The 22658-nt window shown below is 50.4% G+C and overlaps 1 protein-coding gene across 1 annotated transcript in view; it reads right to left on the bottom strand.

The window, feature by feature from the left end:
- GRIK4 (glutamate ionotropic receptor kainate type subunit 4) overlaps positions 1-22658 on the bottom strand; it is a gene marked incomplete at its 3' end in the record, with an annotated part of 135741 nt that overhangs the window by 7633 nt on the left and 105450 nt on the right. Inside the window, exons 10-15 of the mRNA XM_082009903.1 lie at positions 21286-21393; positions 20060-20263; positions 10901-11014; positions 2910-3019; positions 660-833; positions 346-511 (exon numbers count right to left, since the gene is read on the bottom strand). Coding sequence (XP_081866029.1) covers positions 346-511; positions 660-833; positions 2910-3019; positions 10901-11014; positions 20060-20263; positions 21286-21393 — 876 coding nt within the window. The remainder of the gene's footprint in view (positions 1-345; positions 512-659; positions 834-2909; positions 3020-10900; positions 11015-20059; positions 20264-21285; positions 21394-22658) is intronic.

Raw genomic sequence — 22658 nt, 5'->3', positions numbered from 1 at the left:
ATGGTGACACTCCAAGTGTTAAGCTGCTTTCTAAGTCCAAAAGGAAAGTCTGCTGCTCCAGGGTCCAGCACAGATGTCCTGACCCATGTCCTCCAGCATGCCAAGAGCATGCCACCCTGCCTTCCCTGTCCTCCACCATGCCTCCCCCACCACTCATCCCATCATCACCCGCTGTGGATCTAGCCCAGTCCTGTGTGTAACCAAGCAGCCATGGCTCTCTCCAAAAGTCCCCTCTGTGCCAGAAACCAGAATGAAACAGGCATGACAGGCTGGGGTGACACCCAAATCTGATTAAAGCGTGCCCTCTGCACCCCCGGCCCCAGTTAGCAAAAGAATGGGGTTTACTTGGAAGAAGGTCATGCTGGAGCCACCGTGAATGGTGCCATACTCGATGGCTGTCTGGTCAGCCAGGTCATCTACAGATTCGATGGGGACGTCCATCCGCTGCACGGTGAGGAAGGCTGCCAGATTGGCCGTGTAGGAGGAGATGATGATCAAGGTGAATGCCCACCTAGGGAAGGGGGCAACGAAGATGGTGACCTGAGATTTCCCCATGGACTGAATCTGATCTCCACCCCCACCCTCTGCCTCTCCGTCAGCTTCTGCCCAGCAAAGACCCACAGAGAAGCCTTCCTTAAGAGAAGGGCTGACCTCCTTACCAGACTCCACTGACACAGCGCGTGGATAATGCTTGGGGGGCAATGGTGGAGCCTTGCTGCATGAATCCCCCGACTGGAAACCACAAGCTGTTGCCGAGAGAGTACTGATTCACGAGAAGATTGCATCTGCCTTGCGAGCAGGGGTGGGGGCTGTACCATTCGTATGGTGTCAATCTAAAACAACAAGAAACAGGTAGCTCGGGTAATTCACTGGGAAATGGGGCACTTCGGAGAAAAAAAGCGGGGGAAAAAAAAAACTGTGAAGCCCTAGCTCTCCTGGAGGCAGATTTTTCAGAGGAGGAAACTCCTTGCTGTCAATTGATGCCCAGGGCTCAGAGCTGTGGGAAATGCTTGCTCTAAGACTCAGAAGCCAGAGGCTTCTTGTAAAGATTTGCAAAAGTTTTGAGAGGCTCTGCTGAAAATCTGGGCGTGGGCTGCGGGGAGGCTGGAGCCCTGTGTGCAAATTCATACCACAGGCAACCACAACAATAATTCCAAATGTGCTCGGACTTGATGTGAATTGAAATCAAACATTTTTGTCTGTGTTCCCTGCTGGAGAATGAGCATCAATGGCAAGTTCAAAAGTGAAGTGTGTGACAGAAAAAATAACTGTATTGGTGCAAATGGTTGCCCCGAGACTGTCCGATTGCCCTGGCAAGGTCTAGGTCCCAGGTCTAGTTTGAAGCTAAGTGGTGGTGTTTCAAAGCATCCAATACTTTCAGTGCTCACAAGGACAGGACAGAGGTGGGAATCTGAAATGACAGCCTGTCACTGAAGCTACTGTAGTCTAGCTCTCTTTTGCTGTTCCCAATCCCAAGTTCCCTGGTTGCTAAGAAAGTCTTTTAATTCCTGTGCTGCAGTTCATTATATTGCTAATGGTTAACAAAGCTGGTACCTGGGAGGGACATTTTGGGCATACTGCCAATACAGCTCCAGGACTCTGCCAGCTTACATAGCATTCCACCACAACGAGGTGTTTATTTTCATTTCTGCATCTCCTACCTCATTGTGATGCCAGGGAGGTGGAACTTATTTCCTGGAGACTTTCTATGGCTGGATCAAGCACTGGCAATAAAAAACACTGCTCTGGGAGAGCCTTCTGCAATTCACAGGGTCAAAAGCTCCTTACTGCTGAGCAAAGCAGAAAGCAGCATCCAAGCCTGCATCTCCAGCAGGAAGCCGCATAAAGGCACTTTTTTGGAGGACCATGTTTAAAACATGGGGAGGGGGGCTAAAGAGGCACCAAATCTCAGTCTGCAGAGAGCGTTGGACTGCATTATTCAATAGTTTCTTCAGAGCTACATTTCTGAAGCTGTAACAGCATTCAAAGAAACCATTAAAGCCCTGTCAGGATGACAACTTTAGCCATGTTAAGGGACCGAGTGACAGCACAGTTCCAATTTTTGTAATGAGAATTGGGTATTAACCGTGTCCCAAAAGAGCCATCAAGCCCTGAGTGCGTCTTTGGTACACATTGCCAGGACACAGTTCAGCTCTGTCTGAAAAGGCCCATCTATGCCACCAACCATAAGAAGTTCGTTAGGAAGTCAGGGAAAGCAGTAATGGAGCACGGACCCTGGGCCTCGATGGGAGGCACGCTGCAGACAAGCACTCAGTGATATATTTTAAGGCCGATTTAAATTAGTCATAGGGAAACGGAACTGAGAGCTATCAAGTGAGGCTCGGCACATCAACCAAGAGGCTGTTGAAAGATATTAATGAACTTTCTTTTTCTGTACATGCTGGGTTTTACAGGGCCAAAGGAACCAAACATCACTCCCGGAATTTGCGATAGTATCTCTGAATGCATCTGCCGGTACCTGCCAGCCTCCACCCTTCCTGTTCAAGTCTGAGGTTTACCTCAAAGTTTACCTGTTGCAGATCACCTACAGGGAGCAGCACCATTTGCACAGCACCAGCCCTACTCCCAAACCTCCTCCCACCCGTCCCACGCATCTCTCGGCACTGGCACCCACTGCCGTGGCCAAGCACGCTCCTGAATCACGGCACATTGCTCTTGCCCACCCCGTCACGGCCATACGCATCGGCGACATGCCTGCGCGGGCACTCAACGGCACAGACCCAGTCCCCGGCTGGCGGAGGGCAGGGGGCTGGCATGCTTCTGCCCCCCTTACTGGGGGGGTCCCGTGTCCCCCTGCCCAGCCCCTCACCACGCATCCCCCCACGGGCCTGGGAACGTGATGCTAGATGGCATCGCGAGGAAGGAAAAGGCACCGTCAGGCACATTACCGGGCGACCAAGAAGAGGACGCAGCTGACAGCCAGGTAGGCGAGCAGCATGAAGAGCCAGACACCAGGGGAAAAGGGATCCAGGAAGGAGAAGTAGCCAGGCTTGCGGCCCTGGAAAGGAAACACAGAGGAGTTTGACCTGCTTGTATTGCTACAGATTAAAGGGTCTCTTCTGAAAACAACAGAAAGAAACACAGCTGCCCTGATGCTGACAACGGATGGGAGCAGCAGAAGGGAAATAAAGTAAGTGGGGATTTGCGGAAACCTTGCAGAGGAAACAGGTGAGACTGAACACAAAAAATGACCAAGTCCTGCAGCATCTCCACACTGGGATTCATCTCCTAAGACTGTTCCTCTCCCCACCTCAACCGCTTTTGTTCCTCCAGGCAAAGAAAGAGGTGAACTGGTAGAAAAATTGGGACAATCGCAGCACTCTGTCCTCCCCATGGCAGGATGGGTTGCACCCCTCGCCTGTGGGGCTGTGACGGGGGTTTCCCCATCTGAAGCCCTCATCCACCCAAGCAGGCTGCACACCGCTCTTGCTGGGCAGGAGGGGGCTTCCCTGGGAGTGCATGCCTGAGCACAGAGGTGGGTGGGATCCTTTGCACAAAGCAGAGTGGGGAGGAAATATTTTTGTGCAGAAAAAAAAAAAAAAGAGACACTTGCAATATTTCTGGTTTTCTTTCTTCAGCCTTGAAATGTTTCATCTCTACAAAACTCAGTAAAATTATTACTTTTATCTCAGGAAACATGATATTTTTATCTCCAGGATGCGTCAGAATTTCCTGTTTTTCCTCAGCAAACCACCTTTCCTTGAAAAGTAAGGCTTCACTGCTCAAAGAAAACAGGTTGATCTTCCCTTAAAGTACCTTTAATTTTCACAAGGACACTGCCACCACTGAAATCTCATCGAACTTAACAAAATTTGTGCAAAGAGTGGATTAATTGCTATGAGAAGTTTCTCAAAAGCTGAACACCTCCCATCTTGGTGAGCATACATCTCCTGCCACCGCCAGCTCTGCGTACGCAGCTCCTCTGCAACACAGCCTTCTCCAGGGTGGAAAGAGCAGCCACCAATTTCCCCCCGAGCAAACTTAACACCACTGAGTGGGGGCATGTGAAAATAGAGTACAAGCCACAGGACTAAATTAGTGCTCTTTTACTCTCTGTGCAATTTTTAGTATCTGTATGGAGCAGAAAACGCTTTGTTTCAGCACTGTGCACCCCTGACACATCTCTGACCGTGAATGCTGCAAACGTTCGGGCAATGCGCATCTACCTCAGGCATCGTCTTTCCTTATCGTATCCTCTGAAAGACTGCCAGCAAAAGCACGAACTCCCAACGCAGAGCTAAAGGGTTGCATTAACCCCGTGGGACTGTGAGCCCTTTGCTCACAGGAGCCTGTGTCTTCTGCCCCAAACCACAAAGTCAGTCCTGGCATCACAAAACCTCGTGCTCTACCGTTTCCTCAAGCACCTGTAACCGCATCAGAACTCCTGCGAAGGCTTTTACTGTAACGTCAGAGTGCAAACAGCCTTTTATCACATCTCGGCCAGGCTGTCAGCCTATTTCTTACTGGCACCTTACTCTGTTGTGTGCTGAGAACATCTATCACTGTTTGCTCAATGCAGTTCACTCCAGCAGCTGTTTCCCAGCACTTGCAGCACAGCAGCTGCTCCGCTGTAGTTTGCTTGCTTTACACAAAAGCTGCTGCCGGGGATCATCTTTGACACACAGAGGCCTCATTTTTCCCTAGTCCACTGCCTTACCCTGCCCATCTGTGACACCACATAAACTAATAATAGCTGGTAATAAATAACACCTAACCTCAATTGCCATAGCAAACCCAGTGCATCAAAGACCAGGGTCCTGATATTTTAGAGCTGTGCTTAATCCAAAGGCAGTGAATAATTTTCTATTTCCACAAAAGTCCCCAGGAAACATAGCTGCTTTTTTTTTTTTCCCCTTCCCCAGACTCAGAGCAGCACTTTAAATTCCATTTCCATTAAAAAAACACTGTTTTACTACTGAAGTATTCATAATCTTATGCAAAACCTGAATTTCACAAGGTCTTGGTAGTTCTTCTGAAGACTGAGTTGTTGCTGGAAAAGGCAAAAAAAATGCACAAAAATCTTCCTGTACTAAAAATATCTAGGTTACTGTGATATTCTCAGCTCCAGTCACCAGCTGGGACCATAACATCTCAGAAACCTTCTACAGCAAACTCTGCCCTGCAAGAAGTAAAAACCACCATACCATAACATCCTATCCCTGTATCCTTAAGGACGAGATAAGCTTGAGATCTACATTAGCATTTTTAGAGAATCTGGCTTATTAAGGCTTTTAACAAATAGATGAATTAAGAATCATATGGTTCAGACCTTCCTGCGACCATTTCAGGTTACTTTAAAATCATTTCCCAAGAAAAAGTTCAGGTTCTCCTGGGTATAATTCCAGAGTCTCTCTTTAAGGCAAGGTCTCCCTTCCATACCGGGATATCTTACTGTGCTTGGTATAGCCAGGTGAAGTACAGAACAGTGAAAGACACTGTGTTCTTCTTTTGTCCTTCAGTGAAAGACACTGCGTTCTTCTTTTGTCCTTTCCCTTTTTTGGTCAATTGCTGCTGTGCTCTGCTTTTCCATATATTCTTCCTAGAAACCCAGAGAAAGAGAAATGACTGCTACAGCCAGCGTCTGGGCACAAACCAAGGGCCTTCAGAGCCAGAGATGCGGCTGGAAACTGCATCCCAGAGGGACTCACGGTTGTAGTAACATCCTTTCCTCACCTTGTTGGAGCTCCTCTCACAAGTTCAGAGAGGTGAGACGATCTCATGAGTCTGCAGGCTCCAAGCTGCACTCCCTCTGCACTTCTCACTGATCCCATCCAGATGACCATGGACTTCTTGATGCCAACAGGAAGCCAAAGGGAAGCAATGTCAAAGCTCTTCTCTTTAGCGACTGCAGGGCTTTCCTGGATGCCCCACAGGCCCCCGGCTCCCTTTTTCCTCTAGAGCTAAACTGGCTCAGCTGCCTTCTTCCACAGGTGTTTACACACTCAAGAACGAAAGCAGGCAATGGGAACCTGCAAGGTGTGAAGGGCACCATCTGCCCTCGGCCAAGCAAACTGAAGATCCTTCTGGGCAGCTTATCCCTCCCCGGCATCCTAGAGCTGGCAGGAAACTCCCAGGCACTGGTGGTGCCTTAGCCGGGGCTCCCTGGTGAGATGCTCCTGTAACAAAGTTCCTCGCTGTAATTAAGGCCTTGATGTCTTCCCTATGTTTCTGGGGCAGTTTGTCAATAAATTACACTCATTAAGGAAATGATGTTGGAAGCTTTAAGTCTCAGGCTTGGCAATGACTCTCTCTTGTGACTTTGTAGTAGTAGTAGTTCTGGTTCCTTTCAGATACAGTCATTTTCAGGCTGCTGCTACATACTCTTTTCATTCACAGTTGTGGATAAGAATAAGGATATTCTGTTCCCACAGAGGGCACAAACTCTCTCTTATCTGTCTGTTTTGAAGATGGGAATGACAATATCTGGAATCTGTCAGATATTTTTAGCTGTTCCCAATACAGCTTTGTTAATTGGAGGAGCTATTTTTCCTGGAATAGAAATGTTCAAAATGCCCAATAATTGATGAAAGCCTCCTGCAAATCCTCAGATGGGAGCAGGAGGGATTTATTTACCCTCTTCAGTCATTCTTGGAAGTTTTAGTTTTCATCCAGAGAGAACCAGTTTCCTGGGCAGGTACCTGTGACTGAAGAGCCTGAATGTGCAGGACATCCAGGAAGAGGAGGAGTGGAGCTATACGGCAAGGTCCTGGCTTCGTCCCTGTTCAGGTGTGTGCCTTACAACTCCACACACACACACACACACACACTGCACACACAGCCTGAAGGGACCCCAGTGCTCGCCTGTTCCCTCTTGCAGAAGCAGACAGCCCTACCTATGCCGTTTCTCATAGGTGCTTGTCCCTATAAAGGCAGGCAAGAGAAAACTCCCTGTCTCTGTAAGTCAGAAGGAAAGCAAGAAAACCCAGCCTGGAAATGCAGAAACATTGATGTGTGCTGGGTATAACCGCAGTGGATTTGGTCCCAACAAAACAGCACGTATATTCTAGGATGATCATGTCTGATCCAGATGCAGATTCCTCTCTCTCCAAGGTCCTTTCTCCAGCATAGATAAGCAAAACCCAAGCACAGGCTGCTGTGAATCCTGAGCTTAATTTGGGGTCACCAGGTGGGCCACAACGACACGCCAATGCATACCACAGTCCTGGGTACGCCTGGGGTCAGCGGTTGCTCCCATCCTTGCTTCAGCGAAGCAGGAGGCTTGCTGGCAGAGCAGCGCGGTTATCAGGAGAGGTGCTCAGTGCCTCTTCCTTGGCTGTTGAGCCTCCCCTGGCTGGGATGAAGAAGCTATTCATTCAGTCCTTCCCATTTCATAAGTCTTCTGCAGCAATCAAGTAGAAACACTTTAAGCCTCTGTTCACCCGGCCTAAACTCAGCTATTCCAGTGTACTCACCAAATCTACATTTTCTCATCTTGAGGTAGAACACAGTAAGGACTTGCAGGGCTGATGAGCCAGAATCATGTGCTAGCTACTCCCTCGTTCCCTGCCATAGAGGCAGGTAAGTGAGCAAAAGCATGCGTATGCTACAAATAAACCTGACTTTCAACATCCCTCTGTGTAGAAATGGCACCGGGCCCCTGATTTCAGCCCCCTGCCAAGCAGAGTGACTGCTCAGGACTCGTCATCTATCTCCTGCCTTCCCCAGGTCCCACCAGATGGTCAGAATGGGAACATAATAAAACAAAAGCAAGCCTTTTCTCCTAGCAGCCTGCAAGTCAGAAAGCCTATTAGAGTCCTCATGTCAGAAATCCATACTTGATTATATCACAACAAGTGAAATTGAGAAAAATGACAGCCCCATTTAAAGCTGCCGTATTTGGTTATGTGTGATAAGAGACACACGTACTGTGGTGGCTGGTTGGCGGGGTGGAGAGGAGAAAGGGAGGAGAAATCATTTGCCACTGGAGTTACATGGAAATCAAAATAAAATGTCATCATGCTGGGAGGAGACCAGGGTGTAGAGGCAACTCATCAGCATGAGATTTATTTGTGCTTATTTATTAAGCTACGTCTGATCTGCGCTGTGATTAACATACATCAGCTGCAATTTTTGACATTGCAGAGATGTTTGCTGGGGCGGGGAAGGGAGGAGAGGGGATACGAGCAGATGGGGCTGTGGGGCTGCCTTCCACTGCTCCGCAAACCACATCCTTAAAGGAAAGCCAGGGCGATTAGCTGTCTTGCCTTTCCTTGTTAAATAAATATTTACCAGCTTAATTAGTTAACCGACACACAGTTCTCAGACACTCTCCTCAAGCTAAGCAGGAAAGGTCTGGACAAAGAGGGGCCAAGTCCTGAGAGGACAGAGGGGGCTCCAAGCTTTCCTGTTGGGGAAACCGCCCTGCTCCTGGGGAGGCCGCGAGCCCAGGCTGCCGCTGCCATCGCCCCCCATGGCCTCCATGCAGCAAAGCAGGGCTCACTGCGGGCTGACCTGACCTGACCTGGGAGATGCCCTGCGTCTGCCTTGCAAGTCTGCCTGGGCCACTGGGCAGCTCCCCTGCTCAAAGTCCTAACTGGGTCCTTTGTCAGGCAGCTGAAGACCGAGTCCTGACTGATGGCAGGGGACCATTTGCCAAACACATTTTAAGACTGTAATTATTAATCCTGTTCAGTTTGGTAAATGCCCGAAGGGCAGGCTGGAACATGGCGGTGTTGCGTTACTCTGGTACCAGCACAAGCAGCAGATGGTCCCTGCCCTGAAGAACTTACACTCTAAGTAGATGTGTCAGACACATTTATATTGAGCTCGCACAGAGGCAGCAGCAAATGCCTTGCACTTATAGAGCAGATCACATGCAAACCCTGCACCAATATTCCTGTGTTTCCTCTGGAGGGAGCGGCAGCAGCCTCACGCTGTTCAGGGAATGATGCCTCGTCAAGGGACTTGCTGAAGGTTATGGTGTAAATCGGAGGCAGAGCACGCGTGGTACTTAATCCCCAAACTTTAAAAAACCATGCAAGAAAGCAAGAAACTCAAGTATAATCCCAGCTGAGTGACACTGGCAGAAACACCTCCCGAATCCATGGGCAGCTGGTGGTGTGAAAAAGTGAGTGTAGCGGGGAAGGGAAAGTTACATACGATTTCTGGGAGCTTGTAGAGCCCGACCCTTTTTGACCAGTTAACTCATTGACCTGCACGTACCAGAGGAAACAGAATTTCAACTAGATTTAAATTACTTGCTTGCTCTTGGCAGGAGCCACTCAGCACAGAGACACGTATGCGCAAGTTTGTTTATGTTCGTACCAAAGGCCGCATCCTTAACAGCCTTGCGAACGGAGGGGGGGGCCGGGAGACGCACCTTCAATTGTTTTATCCTTTTGGCTGCTATTGTTGAGCTGACGGGAAACCAAGACTAATTGACATCACACTCGGCACCATACAGAGCACATTTCCAAAAGACAGATTGGGAATAATACGACATCCTGTTGCGGAGGACCTGCTGCCAGGGCTCACCTCCTGTGACGCCGGGGAGCCGGGGGCTTTGCCTGGCCCACATGGGCGTAGCTGGGGAAAGTCTCTCCTCTCCTGACCTTCGGGAAGAAGCTAGCACCATGGAAAGTGGGAATGAAAGAGGCTCTAGGAGAATTTAAGACAACAAGCAAAGACACGACACAACGCCACGTACGTGCTTGCACACGTGAATCCCCTGGGCAGATCCACAGCTGCTCTGCTCTGAGACACAGGCCCGGTGTTGCTAAACAGCCACCACGTAATGCCTGACCCGCGTTTCGGGTGGCAGCCGCTAACCACGCTGCCGCCGCCGCCCGGGTTGCAAAAGAGCATTGAATGCAGCAGAGCAACAACCAGGGCGAGTTGCTAAACAACAGCGTGCCTGCCTTCCCGCTCCTCCCTGGCCAACGCACAAGCAGGGGGGTCCGAGAGCACCCGTGCAAGGCAGGGAGCACCCTAAGAGTAGGGGAGCCCTCCTTGGGCTGCAGGGCCCACTGACCTCTAGGGTGAACAACTGAGACGAGGCAAATGAGAAGGGCTGAGAGCGGAGAAGCAGAGCCCGTGCAGGGCAAGCAGCTAATCGCCTGGGGCCAAGATCCGCCTGCCGCCCTGCCCGCTCCAGGGCACTGCCCTGGGCCACTCCAGGAGCGCCGTTTTGCCCTTTTCCTGATAGCGATTAAGAAAGCAGAGGAGACTGATCTGCGTGTAGAGCCTTTACAGGAGGTCACAGCAAAGAAAGCTATCCCAGATATCTTCCTGGCCTGATCTTATTCTCCAACGTGAGACATCGGCAAGGCTGCACACCACAGAGGCTGGGAACACGGCTGAGATGAGAGCACTGGGGCCCTGACACCAACCCATAGGTGTCCCAGCTCAGCCTCCCAGGCAGCCTCCCCACTGTAAGTGCAAGTGGATGGTGACTCCAAGCCAGGTTTGCCGCGGCTGTGGAGCCACCCAGCCGCACTGCTGCCTTGCTGCACCCATCCAGCCTCGCCTGCCCTTGGCACACCTCGTCAGAGCGGGCTCGAAGCCACGCTAAAGCCATCCAGTGGCTTTCGCTGGGCCCGAAGCAGAACCAGACAAGCTGACGCCTGCCCACACCTTCCCTGGTAGCACCGATCCGGCAGGGCTCTGCTCACGGTCCCCCACCACGCCGGGAAGTGCTGAGTGCCCAGGGAGGATGGGGAAGGGGAGCCAACAGGGCTGGGGGTTTGAACAGTGGGAATCAAATCCACTAAGCTGACACAAGGCAGAAAGACAATGAAAAGAAGGAAATAAAGGTCAAGCACATTTGCGTTTCAATAAGAAACCAAAATATTTTTATGAGTGAGTCATTCATTTTTCTTCTACAACTCGGCACGTTTGCATGCAAATAATGGAGGGACATAAACGGTTATAAGTCTCTTACCATATGAACTCGGTAGAGAATGCTAATTCCCAAAGTCATGAACGGCTTAGAGAAATCAATCACCTTCTCCCGCTCCGCCGTAATCGTCAGCCCTGCCACGGCCAAATCAGCTTTCTGGAGAGAAAGGAGAGTAGAGAAGATCAGGACCCTGAGCCCAGGAAAGGCACGGGGCTGGGAAAGCAGCAGCGCCATGGCCAGGGCCACACACGACACCCGCTCCTGGAGGATCAATGTCACATCTTTCTTGGACAAGGCATATCTGCTGCAGGGCAAAACCCAGGCTTTTTTCCACCTGTTTCCAGGTGGAAACAGTGTGAGTTTTGCTGGTGATGTCCACTAGCTTGGACTGTGCTCCCCATCCCTCTGCCCGGGTGGGTTTTGCTTAAGCCCTGCTCAAACACCCTCGGAAGTTTAACCCACTTTGTGCTCTGGACCATTCTCCCCGTTTTTCCCTTTCCTCACCTGGGCATTTCTACCTCTGTACTTACAGGTTGGAAGAGCACAAAGCTCCCAGCGGGCAGCCCGCTGTGCTAGGAGCTGTACTAACAGCAAACAAAATGCAGCCCTTGTCCCCAGGTGCTCACAGCCTGATGGCCATCTCCGTTCATTGAATGCTGGCAAAAAAGAGCCATCGAGACAAATACTGCACTAACCTAAAGAAGATACAACCTCCCCCTTCCAAAGCTCCTGTTGAACACAGCTGTCCCCTTCCAGACAAGGCTGTTACTTGCAAGCACCATAGGTAGGAAAGCGTAACAAAGCAGCATCGTTACCCCCATACCCTGAGTCATGAAGTTTAGAAGCCTGCCAACCCCAGACTTCCAAAATCGCAGATCGGTCTCAAAAAACATTCAGAGCACTGGCACAAAAATTTCCAGATTGACTTGCAAAGCAAATGAGATTAAGGGAAAAAAATAAAAAGAATTTCTTCCAATGTTAATACCCTTGTAATATAGATAAGGGATTTGAATTTTAAATATTATTTTTATTACTCTAGCTCTTTTAATGTCTGTAATTGCTTTCTGTAAAAATGAAACCTCCTCCATTCCCTTATACATTTGTTTGCCTGCTTTGCAGGATGACGGTTATGCAAGTGGAAAAAGAGAAGGGAGGGGGCAGGGAAGAAAAGCTATTCGCACTTCTTGTCCCTAAGCTTCACAAGGTCTGTGCAGAAGCCAAGGCACCATCAGGCCTGAAGACCCAGTAGACTATGGAGCTCAATCTCCCTGGATCCACGCGCTAGTTGTAAATGCACCACACAAAGGCAAATTTGTGGGTGCATCCCTCTTACCATGCTCTCTGACCCTGCTGCTCTTGCATTACCTTCCTTGAGAGAAAGAGGACTAATGATCTCCTGGAAGAGCTTTGCCTGGGGGTCTTTTCCTCCCTCCACCCCCAGCAGACTTGCGCACTTACAGCGGGCGGGGAGGAATGCCCAGTGAAAGGCTGCAGCTGCAAGAGGGAAGAGCGGCACTGCTGGAGCCTGCAGGATGAAGGAAAGGGAAAAGAAAGGCAAGGTGATCTGCAAGCCTGCCCAGTAAGGGGCTGGGGGGGTGATGGAGAAGGTGATATTTCACTGTCCATGCAGGACTGCTTTATTGGACAAGCCCAGCACCAGATTTTTGCAATTGTTTCCAAGCAGCTATTACAGATTCCTAAGAGATTCAGGCTGGAATGAATTATGAGCTAGGCAGAAATTCTGCCTACCAGACATATACCCACAGGGTTTTTAAAAGGCACCAGTAATCATGACATGGTGTATGAGCAGTTGAGCCCTATGTAAACACCAGCAGATTACTTAAGATGGTTCATCTGTGGAACATGGCACATGAGGAATTTTATCCACAACAAAAAGCCTAAAGCTTCCTAAACCTCTTTTGTCTATACTTAAAAGGGTTTGCAGGTCCTATTGACCTGGGGAGAACTGTCCCAGCAAGCCCTCCATGAAGACACAGCTTATTATAACAACGGATTTCTTCTCCCAGTTGTCCAAACCAAATACAATCCTACCAGCAAAGTCGTAGACTAAATAGATGATAAATATGCTGCATCAAAGGTGCTTCACGCAAAAGCTCTAAGGACATTTCCATTCCCATCCAGGGGCCAATATAAAGGCGCTGCTGAAAGGAGCGGTGTGGCCCCCAGGTCCCCAGCTAAGCCACCATCCCTCACCTGCCCCCACCTTCTCAGGGGTGGGATGTGGATGCCCTCAGGGAACTTTGTGCACTCCGGTTATTCCCCCAACTATCATCCTTCAGGACCCTTCCAGATCATGTAGGCAGCAACATCTTGAAAGCTGCTCTTCCCTACACAAAATATAATGCAAATTCATCCCCCTTCCTTTGCCTACGGAGCAGAAACTCATCGCAGAAGAGCTGCCTTCCCCATGCACACAGGTTTTGTGCCCAGGTCCCTCCTCTCGTCTCCAGAGGGTCCTGCCATTCCGTTAGAGTTGATTTCCTTCCACTCATTCCCTGCCTAGTCAACTTTTGTTCTTTCAGGACTTTTGCCAGCATCAGAGCTACAGCAGCTCGCAGCCTGCTCTAACCTGCGCACAGGCACGCCTGCCTTCTCCCGTGCCAGAGCTCCCGGCAGCAGAGACCCGGCTCCTCGACGCTTTAGCTGGGGCTGTGCTCTGTCAGAGACTCTCTCTCTCTCTGCAGGCTCAGAAGTCATGCAAGTTAAGAGCTGATTTCTGACAGCAATAAACTTCGATCTGGGAATAGCATGCAACGTATTCTCTGCCTGAATATCATCCATTTTGTGCTTTTGACTGTGCTTCCTGATGTTCACAAAACTTGTGATTCACGGAGGTCAGCGTATCTTAGTTACAGAGGAGCTCTGCAAACCTGAGTGCTCTCCAGCCCTCCCCACCTGAGCACGGGTAGGAGTTGGCATTTTAGAGGCTAAACAATGCACTGAGGGAAGAAATGGATTCTGCTTTGTGCTTCAGCATTCTGTCTGCAACTGCGCCCTGGGGAAAGGGAAAACAGGAAGCAAAGGATGGGGGGAAGAAGGGGCAAACATTGCTTCATTTTCATCCTTCCAGCACAATTGCAGCTATAAATGTCAGCATGAAATAGGCTTAGAAAAAGACCCGGAGCATTTGGGTTAACAAAACACTGCTTAAACAAGGCCAAACTCTTGCTAGGTGAGAGGACGCCCAGGTGGGCTGGTGTCTGAGATAAAAGCACGAGCTGCCATCACCGTACCTGCCATTAACCGTGGGATCTGCTGCATTAGCAGACAGGCTCATGCTGCCACTGGAAAGGATGTTAAACACGGGGGCTGAACTGGGCTCCTGAAGAGGAACAACAATTAAGCAGCCTTAAAGAAGCAAATTGCAGGGACTGCCAGTCCGGAGGAGGCGGCCGCCTCCTCGCTGCGGATGCTGACAAGGCTCATCTCGGCGCTAATGGTGATGAATGGGGCCTGACGTCAGCCCTCAGCCCGGGCAGAGAGGATCCCGCCAAAGCCGCTCGCGGCACTGGGGACCGGCCGGGAGATCGGCCCCGCTCCAGCCTCGCAGCGATTCACAACCTCGTCAAAGTACTGAAACAAAACACAGTGTGGAAATCCAAGTGGTGTAAGGCTTTGGGCTGTCTCTGTGTCACACATAGGGAAAACAAGCCCGAAGGACAGCTCTGGGAGCACAAGGCTGGGATTTCTTCTAGGAGCAAGAACAAGCTGCCTTGAACAGCACCTTCGATGCTGTATCCCCATCAGCGCACCCTTCTTACCAGAGCTGCCCACAGAGCACTGACAGCATGGCCAAGGTCAGGGAAAGCTATTTCTTACACTCCCCCCATGCTTGGAGAGCCTTCTAGAAATGTGAAATCGGTGTTCAACCTTCAGGACCCACCTGACCAGCGGCCATTGTCCCCGTTGCAGGTGGGCCAGCATCAGCACTGCTGCTGCAGATGCTTGCCCCGCTGGAAACCCATCCGGATGTGGTACTGAGCATCCGGCTGGAGGTGACCCTGCTTTGCGCAGGGGGTTGGACTGGATGATTTCCAGAGGTCCCCTCCAGCCTCCGATATTCTATGCAACGCTGTGGAATAAGCAGCAGCCACTGCACGGCAATTTGGCTGCAGCCTGCTCACCTGGGCAGGGGCTCCCGCACCACCGCAGCAGTGACAGAGCCGTCTCTCTGCATCTGCAGATCTGCCCCACGGCACGATGGGTACGGCTCAGCCGCCAGATCAATGTAGTGATTGCTTCTGCTCCAAGCTGCCCATCTGATCTGACAGGAGCTATTTCGGGCTGTGCAGCTCCTCCCGCTGGAGCGAGCGGCAGCCAGGTTGTGCACTTGGATGCAAATTCTTGCATGTAAAAGCAGGGCCAGGTGAGGGTCACTCAACACCGGTGTTAGGGTTTTTTTTAAGAATGTGCGTGAATTATGCCATCTGAAAAGTGACAGCCTGAAAACCCTGGAGACTGCAGCCCTCCATTTAAGCCACACTCAGGGATGGGATGACCAGCAATCAGTGCAGATGTCAGCCTCAAGTCTGCCTTCACCCATCTTTCTTCACATGGACTATCTCTAGGGGTGGGAGGAAAAAACTGTGCCAGGTGGTCAGCATGCCTGTGGCAAAAGCCAGTTAAGGTGAAGCACCAGGAATGGAGACCCTAAGCCCACAGGGAACAGCAGCGAGACCTAACCAGCTCACACCACACCCACCATCTTGTGTCATTTTGGCAAAATCAGCAGTGCGATGCAAACCTCTCTGCCCATACCCTCGCTGTGTTTGCTCAACAACCCACGCCTCCTCGCTTCCCCAACTCCCCCTCGCTCCCCACCCTCTTGAGCCCCTCATGGCACACTTGCCAGCACAATAGCGTGCAAACAGTCTCCCCCTCCCTCCCTTCACCCACGCACAGCTTTTCTCCCTGAACACCAACACCCACTGCTGAGGGGAGAGCAGGACTCTGCCAATTTTGAAACATCTTCTCCCTCCGTTTCCCTTCCTGCCATTCCCCATCTCTGGAGCAGTTGAAAGGAGAGGGCCTCTGACTGTAAAGCATCACCTGGTCACCAGCAAGGAAGCTGGAAAAACCATCACCCCAAAGCTTTAAGGTCCTTCATTCTTGGTGTTACTGCTCCTGAGGCCAGACCTTTCCACAGGATGCACAGCTTCATCTCCCCCACTTTAAAAAGAGCTTTGATCACCACTGATCCCAGCCAGATTCAAACCACTGACACACATACCAAAGATCTAGCATTATTCCACATCTCGCTCCCCAAATGATCCTGCGCAAAAAAGGAGAGCAGGAGCTTGCTGTCCCCAGTCGCCCCCTCCTCATTCCGTGCACCCTAAGGCACCTTCTACAGCAGCACCAGCCTTGCCCAAATACACTTGCCCTGGAAACACTCATGGATCTGCTGTGTTACCATCACCAAACGTGCTATGTTATTTAAACAATGCCGAAGGAAGCCTGGGCAGCTGATATAGGCTGCACAAAACACACAGCCAGTCTGCATGAAGCGTGCTCCCATCAGGACTGCTTTGCCCTTCCAGTCCCCTGCACCCTGCCACAGGTGAGCAGGACGGGTCCTCTGCGGAGGGGACCCTCACATAGTGCTGGTACCCAGCCAGACACGGTACTGATCCTGGCTGCATCAGAGGGAGGTTTCTGGGAGGTCTTTTAGCAAAAATGCAGCATCAGATTCCTGCCAACAAAGCTTCCCGGCAAAACCAAACCACACCATCTCCTGTTAGCTCGGCTCTGTTCTCCAGGGGCATTCCCGAGATGGGCAGATTCAGAAACTGTTGCTGAGGGATCTCTCAGACACATGCCCATCTCCTCAGGGAGGAGCAAGGGAGCCAAGCGCCAGCGGCTTTCTGTGAGCCCATGTACGAGCACTGAGCATAGCCAACACGGCACTACGCTACCAAGACAGCAAATGCAGGTGTGGCAGAACAAGGAGAAGGCTGTCACGTTGCTGGGAAAATATATTTGTTGGCTTTTATCAGACTAACAAATTCATTTCATCTTGAGGATGCACTGGAGAGAGAGAGAAAAGGAAGACCATACAACCATCAGGGACTCTGAGCCAGAGACTGAACTGCAGCGCGAAGGAGCAAGACGTAATTCTTCCAGCCCTATTGTCCCCTAAGGCTCTTGATGCCAAAAAATAGGAGATGGGAAGATTTGCTGTTCCCCTTGTTTGCTTGTTATGGATAGCACACGTGTACGGTGTCAGCTGAACTGCTGGAGACTGCAGTTGTCTCTGCTAGAGCTGGCAAGGCTAACGGGGGAAATCTGCCCCGGCCGGAGAGCGGCTTTATTCCCCTGCTGACTCCAGGAATGAGCAGGGTGTTCAGCCTCCCTGCCTTGCGTGCACAGAGGGACCAATTAGCTCGGTGATTTCCAAGTTTGTGACATCTTTCACTAAAGAATGGGCTCGAGTCCTTCCAAGCGATTTCTCCCAAGCTGAATCTCCATCGGCTGATCACAAAGTGTACAGGTTTCCTGATCTGACGACGAGTCAGACTGCTGACCTAGACACAGTAGCCTCTACAGCTCTTCCACTAATCCCCCAAGCCATCCTGGTCCCCCTCTTCCTTAGCTCTTAATTAGTTTTGTGAGCAGGTCGATAAGGTACGTACTGGTGAATTTGGGTCAACAACAAATTTATGTTTATATAGCATCCTTCTCAATCATATCATAGTGCACAATTAGCTGTAATAGAATTTCAGCACTTAAGAATAAATCAATAGCTGGTTAATTTAGAAGCAATAAAATGAAACACTTTTCCCATATAGCCTATAGTTGCTCTGAGAAGATTCAGTGCCACAGGGGGATTACAGAGTGAAAAAAAAAATACTGGAAAGGTATTTGGTATACATGGAGCTGGATAATTTTCTGACCTTCTGGCCCTGCACACTAAGTGCATGTGAGTCAAACCTTTCTGACAGCTGATCAGGTTCAAGGAGGAATCACTTTCCTACAATAATGCAGCACTGCACAAAGAGGCAGGTGCAGAGCTTTTATTTTGGGTAGGATTTAGGAAGTTTTGACCCCTGTGACAGGTTTGTGTCTCAACTGATGCCCCCTCTGTGCTAAAGTATGGAGAAAAGTGCCCAAGGGATAAACCCACTGAAAGAGGAATGTGTGCCCAAAAAAGGATCTGCTGGCTCTTCTGCTACGAGCGGTCCTGAAGCGGGACAGGGGATGAACGAGGGGCTGGAACCGAGGACAAACTCCCTTGGGGGCTGACTGTCAAGAAAGGAGAGAAACCCCTTGGGCAGCGAAAAGACCTCAGAAAGCAACGTCCCGAAGAGCCCTGAATAAACACAACAGCATGCACATGGCCAGCTTTGCCCTGGCTGACCTGATCCAAAGCGCTAGTCCCTGGGACTGATCAAAAACTCGCTGAAACCATTATAAAGACTCTAAAGGGCCTAGGAAGAACAAAGCAGAGAAAGTTTATTCTCTTCTCCAATTTTTGATTCAGCCTCACATAGGCTTTGCCAGCTCTCCCCTGCTGAAGCAGAAGTAAAAGTCCTCCTAAATAAGGCTCAAGCTGCAGAAAACACAAATGGTTTCTATGGAAAGATGAAATTGAAACACTTACCACTAAAAAAAAAAACCAACAAACAAACCTTCCAGAGCTCCCATTGAATGGAGAGGCACTGCCAGAGTTAGTAGGCCAACAATCTGATGGCTGTTCCCTTCCTTTGTGTGCACAGATCACACGCTGCTCTCTGCGCCTTCCTTCTTGCCTCCCAAAAGAAACCTTGTGGAACTGTAATTGTGTGTGTATACACACACAGAGATATGCATAAAAACTATGCCAATAGCCCACAGCATTTGCAAACAACCATACAGAAGGCTCTTTGGAAGAAGCAAACTGAGGTGGGATCTCAGCTGGCATCGAGAGCTATCGCTCCGCTGGGGAAGGGTGACCCAAGACACAGGGATCTCCAGTCTGTACCATGCCCTGTCCCTGACCCTCAGCAAGTCTTTTAGACCTAGAGTTGTCCCACCTGACTTTAGACACTCAATTGAAGCTCCTTAAGGTAGGACAAATGTCACCCAGGTCCCAGGGAAGAAGCAGACAGATGCCAGTGGGCATCTTCTAGAGGTGTTCGCCCATCTCCCGCAGCTGAGAGGAAAGCTGAAGCGACTGGGGCCCTCCTCCCTCCCCTTTGCAGGAGGACGCACCACTGTTGTGAGGCTAACGATGGGGTGGCTCAAGGGCTCTTCTCACACAGTGGTGTGGATTATCATAAATACACCTCACTGTGGATCTTCCACCAGCTGAGAAACTGTCACTGGATTCTCACAGGTGCTTCGGTAATAACAAGGCAGGGTAGAAATCGGTGAGCAACGAAGTATTGGTTTAAATAACATCAGTCTTAATGTTAGCTTTGGCTAAGCCTATTTTACTAAGGATCTCGGAGCACTTCATGAACTGTATTTAAGCTTCAGGATCCCTGGGGAAGGAATACCTTTAGCTGCGGAGGAAAACAAAGAGCAGGGAGGGGAGTACAGGCTGACTGAGCACACACGTACGCCGAAGTGTTGTCAAACCCAGCAAAAGCATTCAGCTTTCAGTCTAGCTGCTGTGCAGCAACACTGCAAAGCAGAGCCACAAAAAGATCTTGATCCATACACTTCAAGCAAACAAAAAGTGTTCCTCACCAGAAACAATACTCAAAGTCAAGGAGATGAAATGAATCTGCCAAAACTTTTCTGGGTAGAAATGTGATTCTTACTTTCTTCCCTCTCAAACAATGTGGTTTTGTAAGTTTTCTTCAGCTTCTACTGACCCCTGCCAGAGCCTGCATATTTTCCTGTTTTAAATTTTCATTAGTTTTTCCACTGGGGGGAAAAAAAAAAAAGAATCCATTCTGTATCAAGCTTTTACGCAAGGACCCTGGGAGTCCAGGCTTTCCTTCCAAGAAAGCCAGCACCCCTGAGAGCGCCCAGGGGCCCTGACTCCCACTCTGCTTTGCAAGCTGTCACATCAACACAACAAATACATTTGCCATTGGGAGAACACATTAAATGGAGATCCTCTGGTCAAAGTCTCACAAATGGACTAAAAACCACATCCATCCTTATCATCCTGGAGCACTTAATAAAGCATCAGGGCTTTTCATTGCCAAGTCCCACTAGAGCACAGTTAAAAAGAGCAGCTTATTCACTCACCCGAGCAATCAGCTCCCCGACCATCCCTGTCCACGTGCCGTTTGCCTCAGGGACTCCATACACACCATCGCCAACGAGGTGGATCTTATAGTTGAAACGCAGGATCTCTGCCAGCTCCTTCAGCATGTCCACGCAGAAGCCTTCGTAGCGGTCATTGCCTTCCAGCTCCTGATGGTTCCACTTCAGCATTAAGTAAGGGTTTTCCTGCATTGAAACTGGGCAGCTGTCATTCCCATCTTAGCCGAGGCATCCCACCAGCATGGCACCGAGCGTGGGCAGAGAGGGCAGTGAGGTCCCTGGCAGTGGCTCATAAGGGGCATGCAGGCCAACCTCCTGTCCCACCATACCCCTCTTGACCAGTGTATAAGAGATACAGAAAGCTGGATTGATCACTTGGGAATCCAGGTGGTGTAAGGCTAGCAGAGCTCTTTCTACACTGGTATTCACTGGCCCCTGCTGTGTCAGGGATGTGCTGGAGGTGCAGCAGGTTTATCCCAGTTTAGGATATGAAGCAGAGCTGAGGGATCACGCTTTGGGGGCCGTTTCCAACTGGCATATGCCAAAGCAGCCCAGTGACTGCTCCGAGTTACAAGTGGGACACACAGATCCCAGCCTCTCTTGGCACATAGCCACTTCTCCAGTTTGTCCCCCTTTTTAACAAACTTTGCGGGACATGAGGAAATAGTGCCCAGAGTTCTTCAGGATTTTGAGTGTATTTAAGGAAGGAGCAGAAGTACTCGGAAAAAATCATGGGACAGGCAGCACATGGAAGGGGAATTTGTTGAATGAGGACAGTGGTGCCTGTAGATGTGAAGCCTTGGTTCATAAAAGTTGTATCCATCTTGGCCAATTGCAGTAATTTTATGGGTAGAAGGGACAACTGTCCCCTCCAACTTACCAGCTGTATGCAAAACAAGAACATCATTCAGAGATTAATGTAAAATGGCAACTTATCCCCATCCCAGCCCTCTCCCCAGCTGCTTCTGAACTCATCAAATATCATTTCCATATGAAACATCAACTTGAGTTTAATTATACTGTCATGAATTGTCCTCAGTGCTGTAATTAGAGATTTGATCGTCTGTTCTTTATGAAATCAGTGTGCAATGCTGCATGCTTGGGGGCGAAGGGGGTAGGAAGAGGGAATAATATTCTAACCAATTGACACCCCTAAGCGTTGGGCTGGCAAAGAACTAATGGGAACTGTAGGTGACCCCCTCACTTACCAGGATGGTGGTGACGATGAGTGTGGTGTTGAACAGACTGTCTGATATGTTAGAGGAGAAGATCCTGTTGTCCATGCTGAGTCCTTCAGAAACATGCCAGTGGCCAATCTGGAGAGAGAAACGGCACAATAAGGGAATTTACAGGGCGAATTACTGCACACACCCGCCATATGGCTCCAGTGACTGACAACCGTCAAGCTGGCCCTGGAAGAGGTGTTTATGAATGCTCCATTACCTTTACAATGCACCCTCCCAACAGGACTGTAGAGAGATTAAGCCGCTGGTGCACAGCCCCGGCACAACCCCACCTTTTGCTCGATGCCAAAAACCTGTCCCTGCTTGCAGGACACGCTTCCCCCGTGTCCTCCCTGCAGCTGTGGCAAAGCCCCACACCAGGAGAAAGCCGTGGAGTGGGCAGTCCCCTGGGCCTTGTGGTGGCCAAGCAGCCTTCTGCATTGTCCCCAAATGCCACCAACACAGGCCCGTCTTAGCCAGCAGCCCCCACACAGCCAACACGGGCAAGCATGTTCCCCCAGAGCAGTGCAGCTGGGAGCCTCTGCTGTCCCTCACATTAAGGCATGGCAGCAGGACAAAGGCATGGCTGTCGCTCCCAACGTGGTGCTTTCTGGCTGACCGCTTTACCTCCTCAGTTCTCTGGAGGTCAGCTCCTAAACAGAACAGGGCACAGAGGCACTCCACGGGAAGCTGCCAGAAAGGCAACGCTATAGCCAGGGTTTGGCTGGGCTGCACCGTCTTGGCTGCCATGTGGCTTGGCAGTGAGACCCAATCACCAGCACGCACTGCAGGGTCAGCGCGATGCCCAGGATTGACGACACCGAGCTCTCGCACGGGTGCCGTGTGTTACACACACAGCTCAGAAGAACTTCAGGAAGTGCTGAAGTCTCATGATTTCACAGTGGAAGCCCAGAAGTGGGGAGACAGGGTTTCTGCCTCCAACTCCTATCCTGCCTTACGCTGTCTCTGTAACTTTGAGCACGGGTCTTACCTGCCTGAAAGCAAGAAAAACCTCCTGCTGTCCTCCTGTGAGCATCACTGTCATTAGTTAAAGGCTGGCATAGGCCACTCTGAGTTCCTTGGAGGGAAAAGCCACACCACAGGGAGTATCACAGCATCGCAGCCTCCCTTGCAATACCAGAGCAGCAGCACGGACACAGGGCAGACACCTTCCAGCCCTGACCAGCAGCTCCACCTTGGCAGCAGGTGGTGGAATGAAGCCACATTCCCAGCTGTGCTGCACCGTGACTCATCTCCTCTATCTGCTATAATGGATGCCAACTACTATGATTAAGTACCTCCAAACCCTTTGATTCAGGCTCGTCACACCCAGCAGCTCCATGGACAGCCTAAGTCAC

Source organism: Phaethon aethereus, assembly GCF_964289735.1.
Source record: "Phaethon aethereus genome assembly, chromosome: 23".
Classification (NCBI taxonomy): domain Eukaryota; kingdom Metazoa; phylum Chordata; class Aves; order Phaethontiformes; family Phaethontidae; genus Phaethon; species Phaethon aethereus.
The sequence above is the reverse complement of the archived record's forward strand: the minus strand, read 5'-3'. Positions and strand labels throughout refer to the sequence as shown.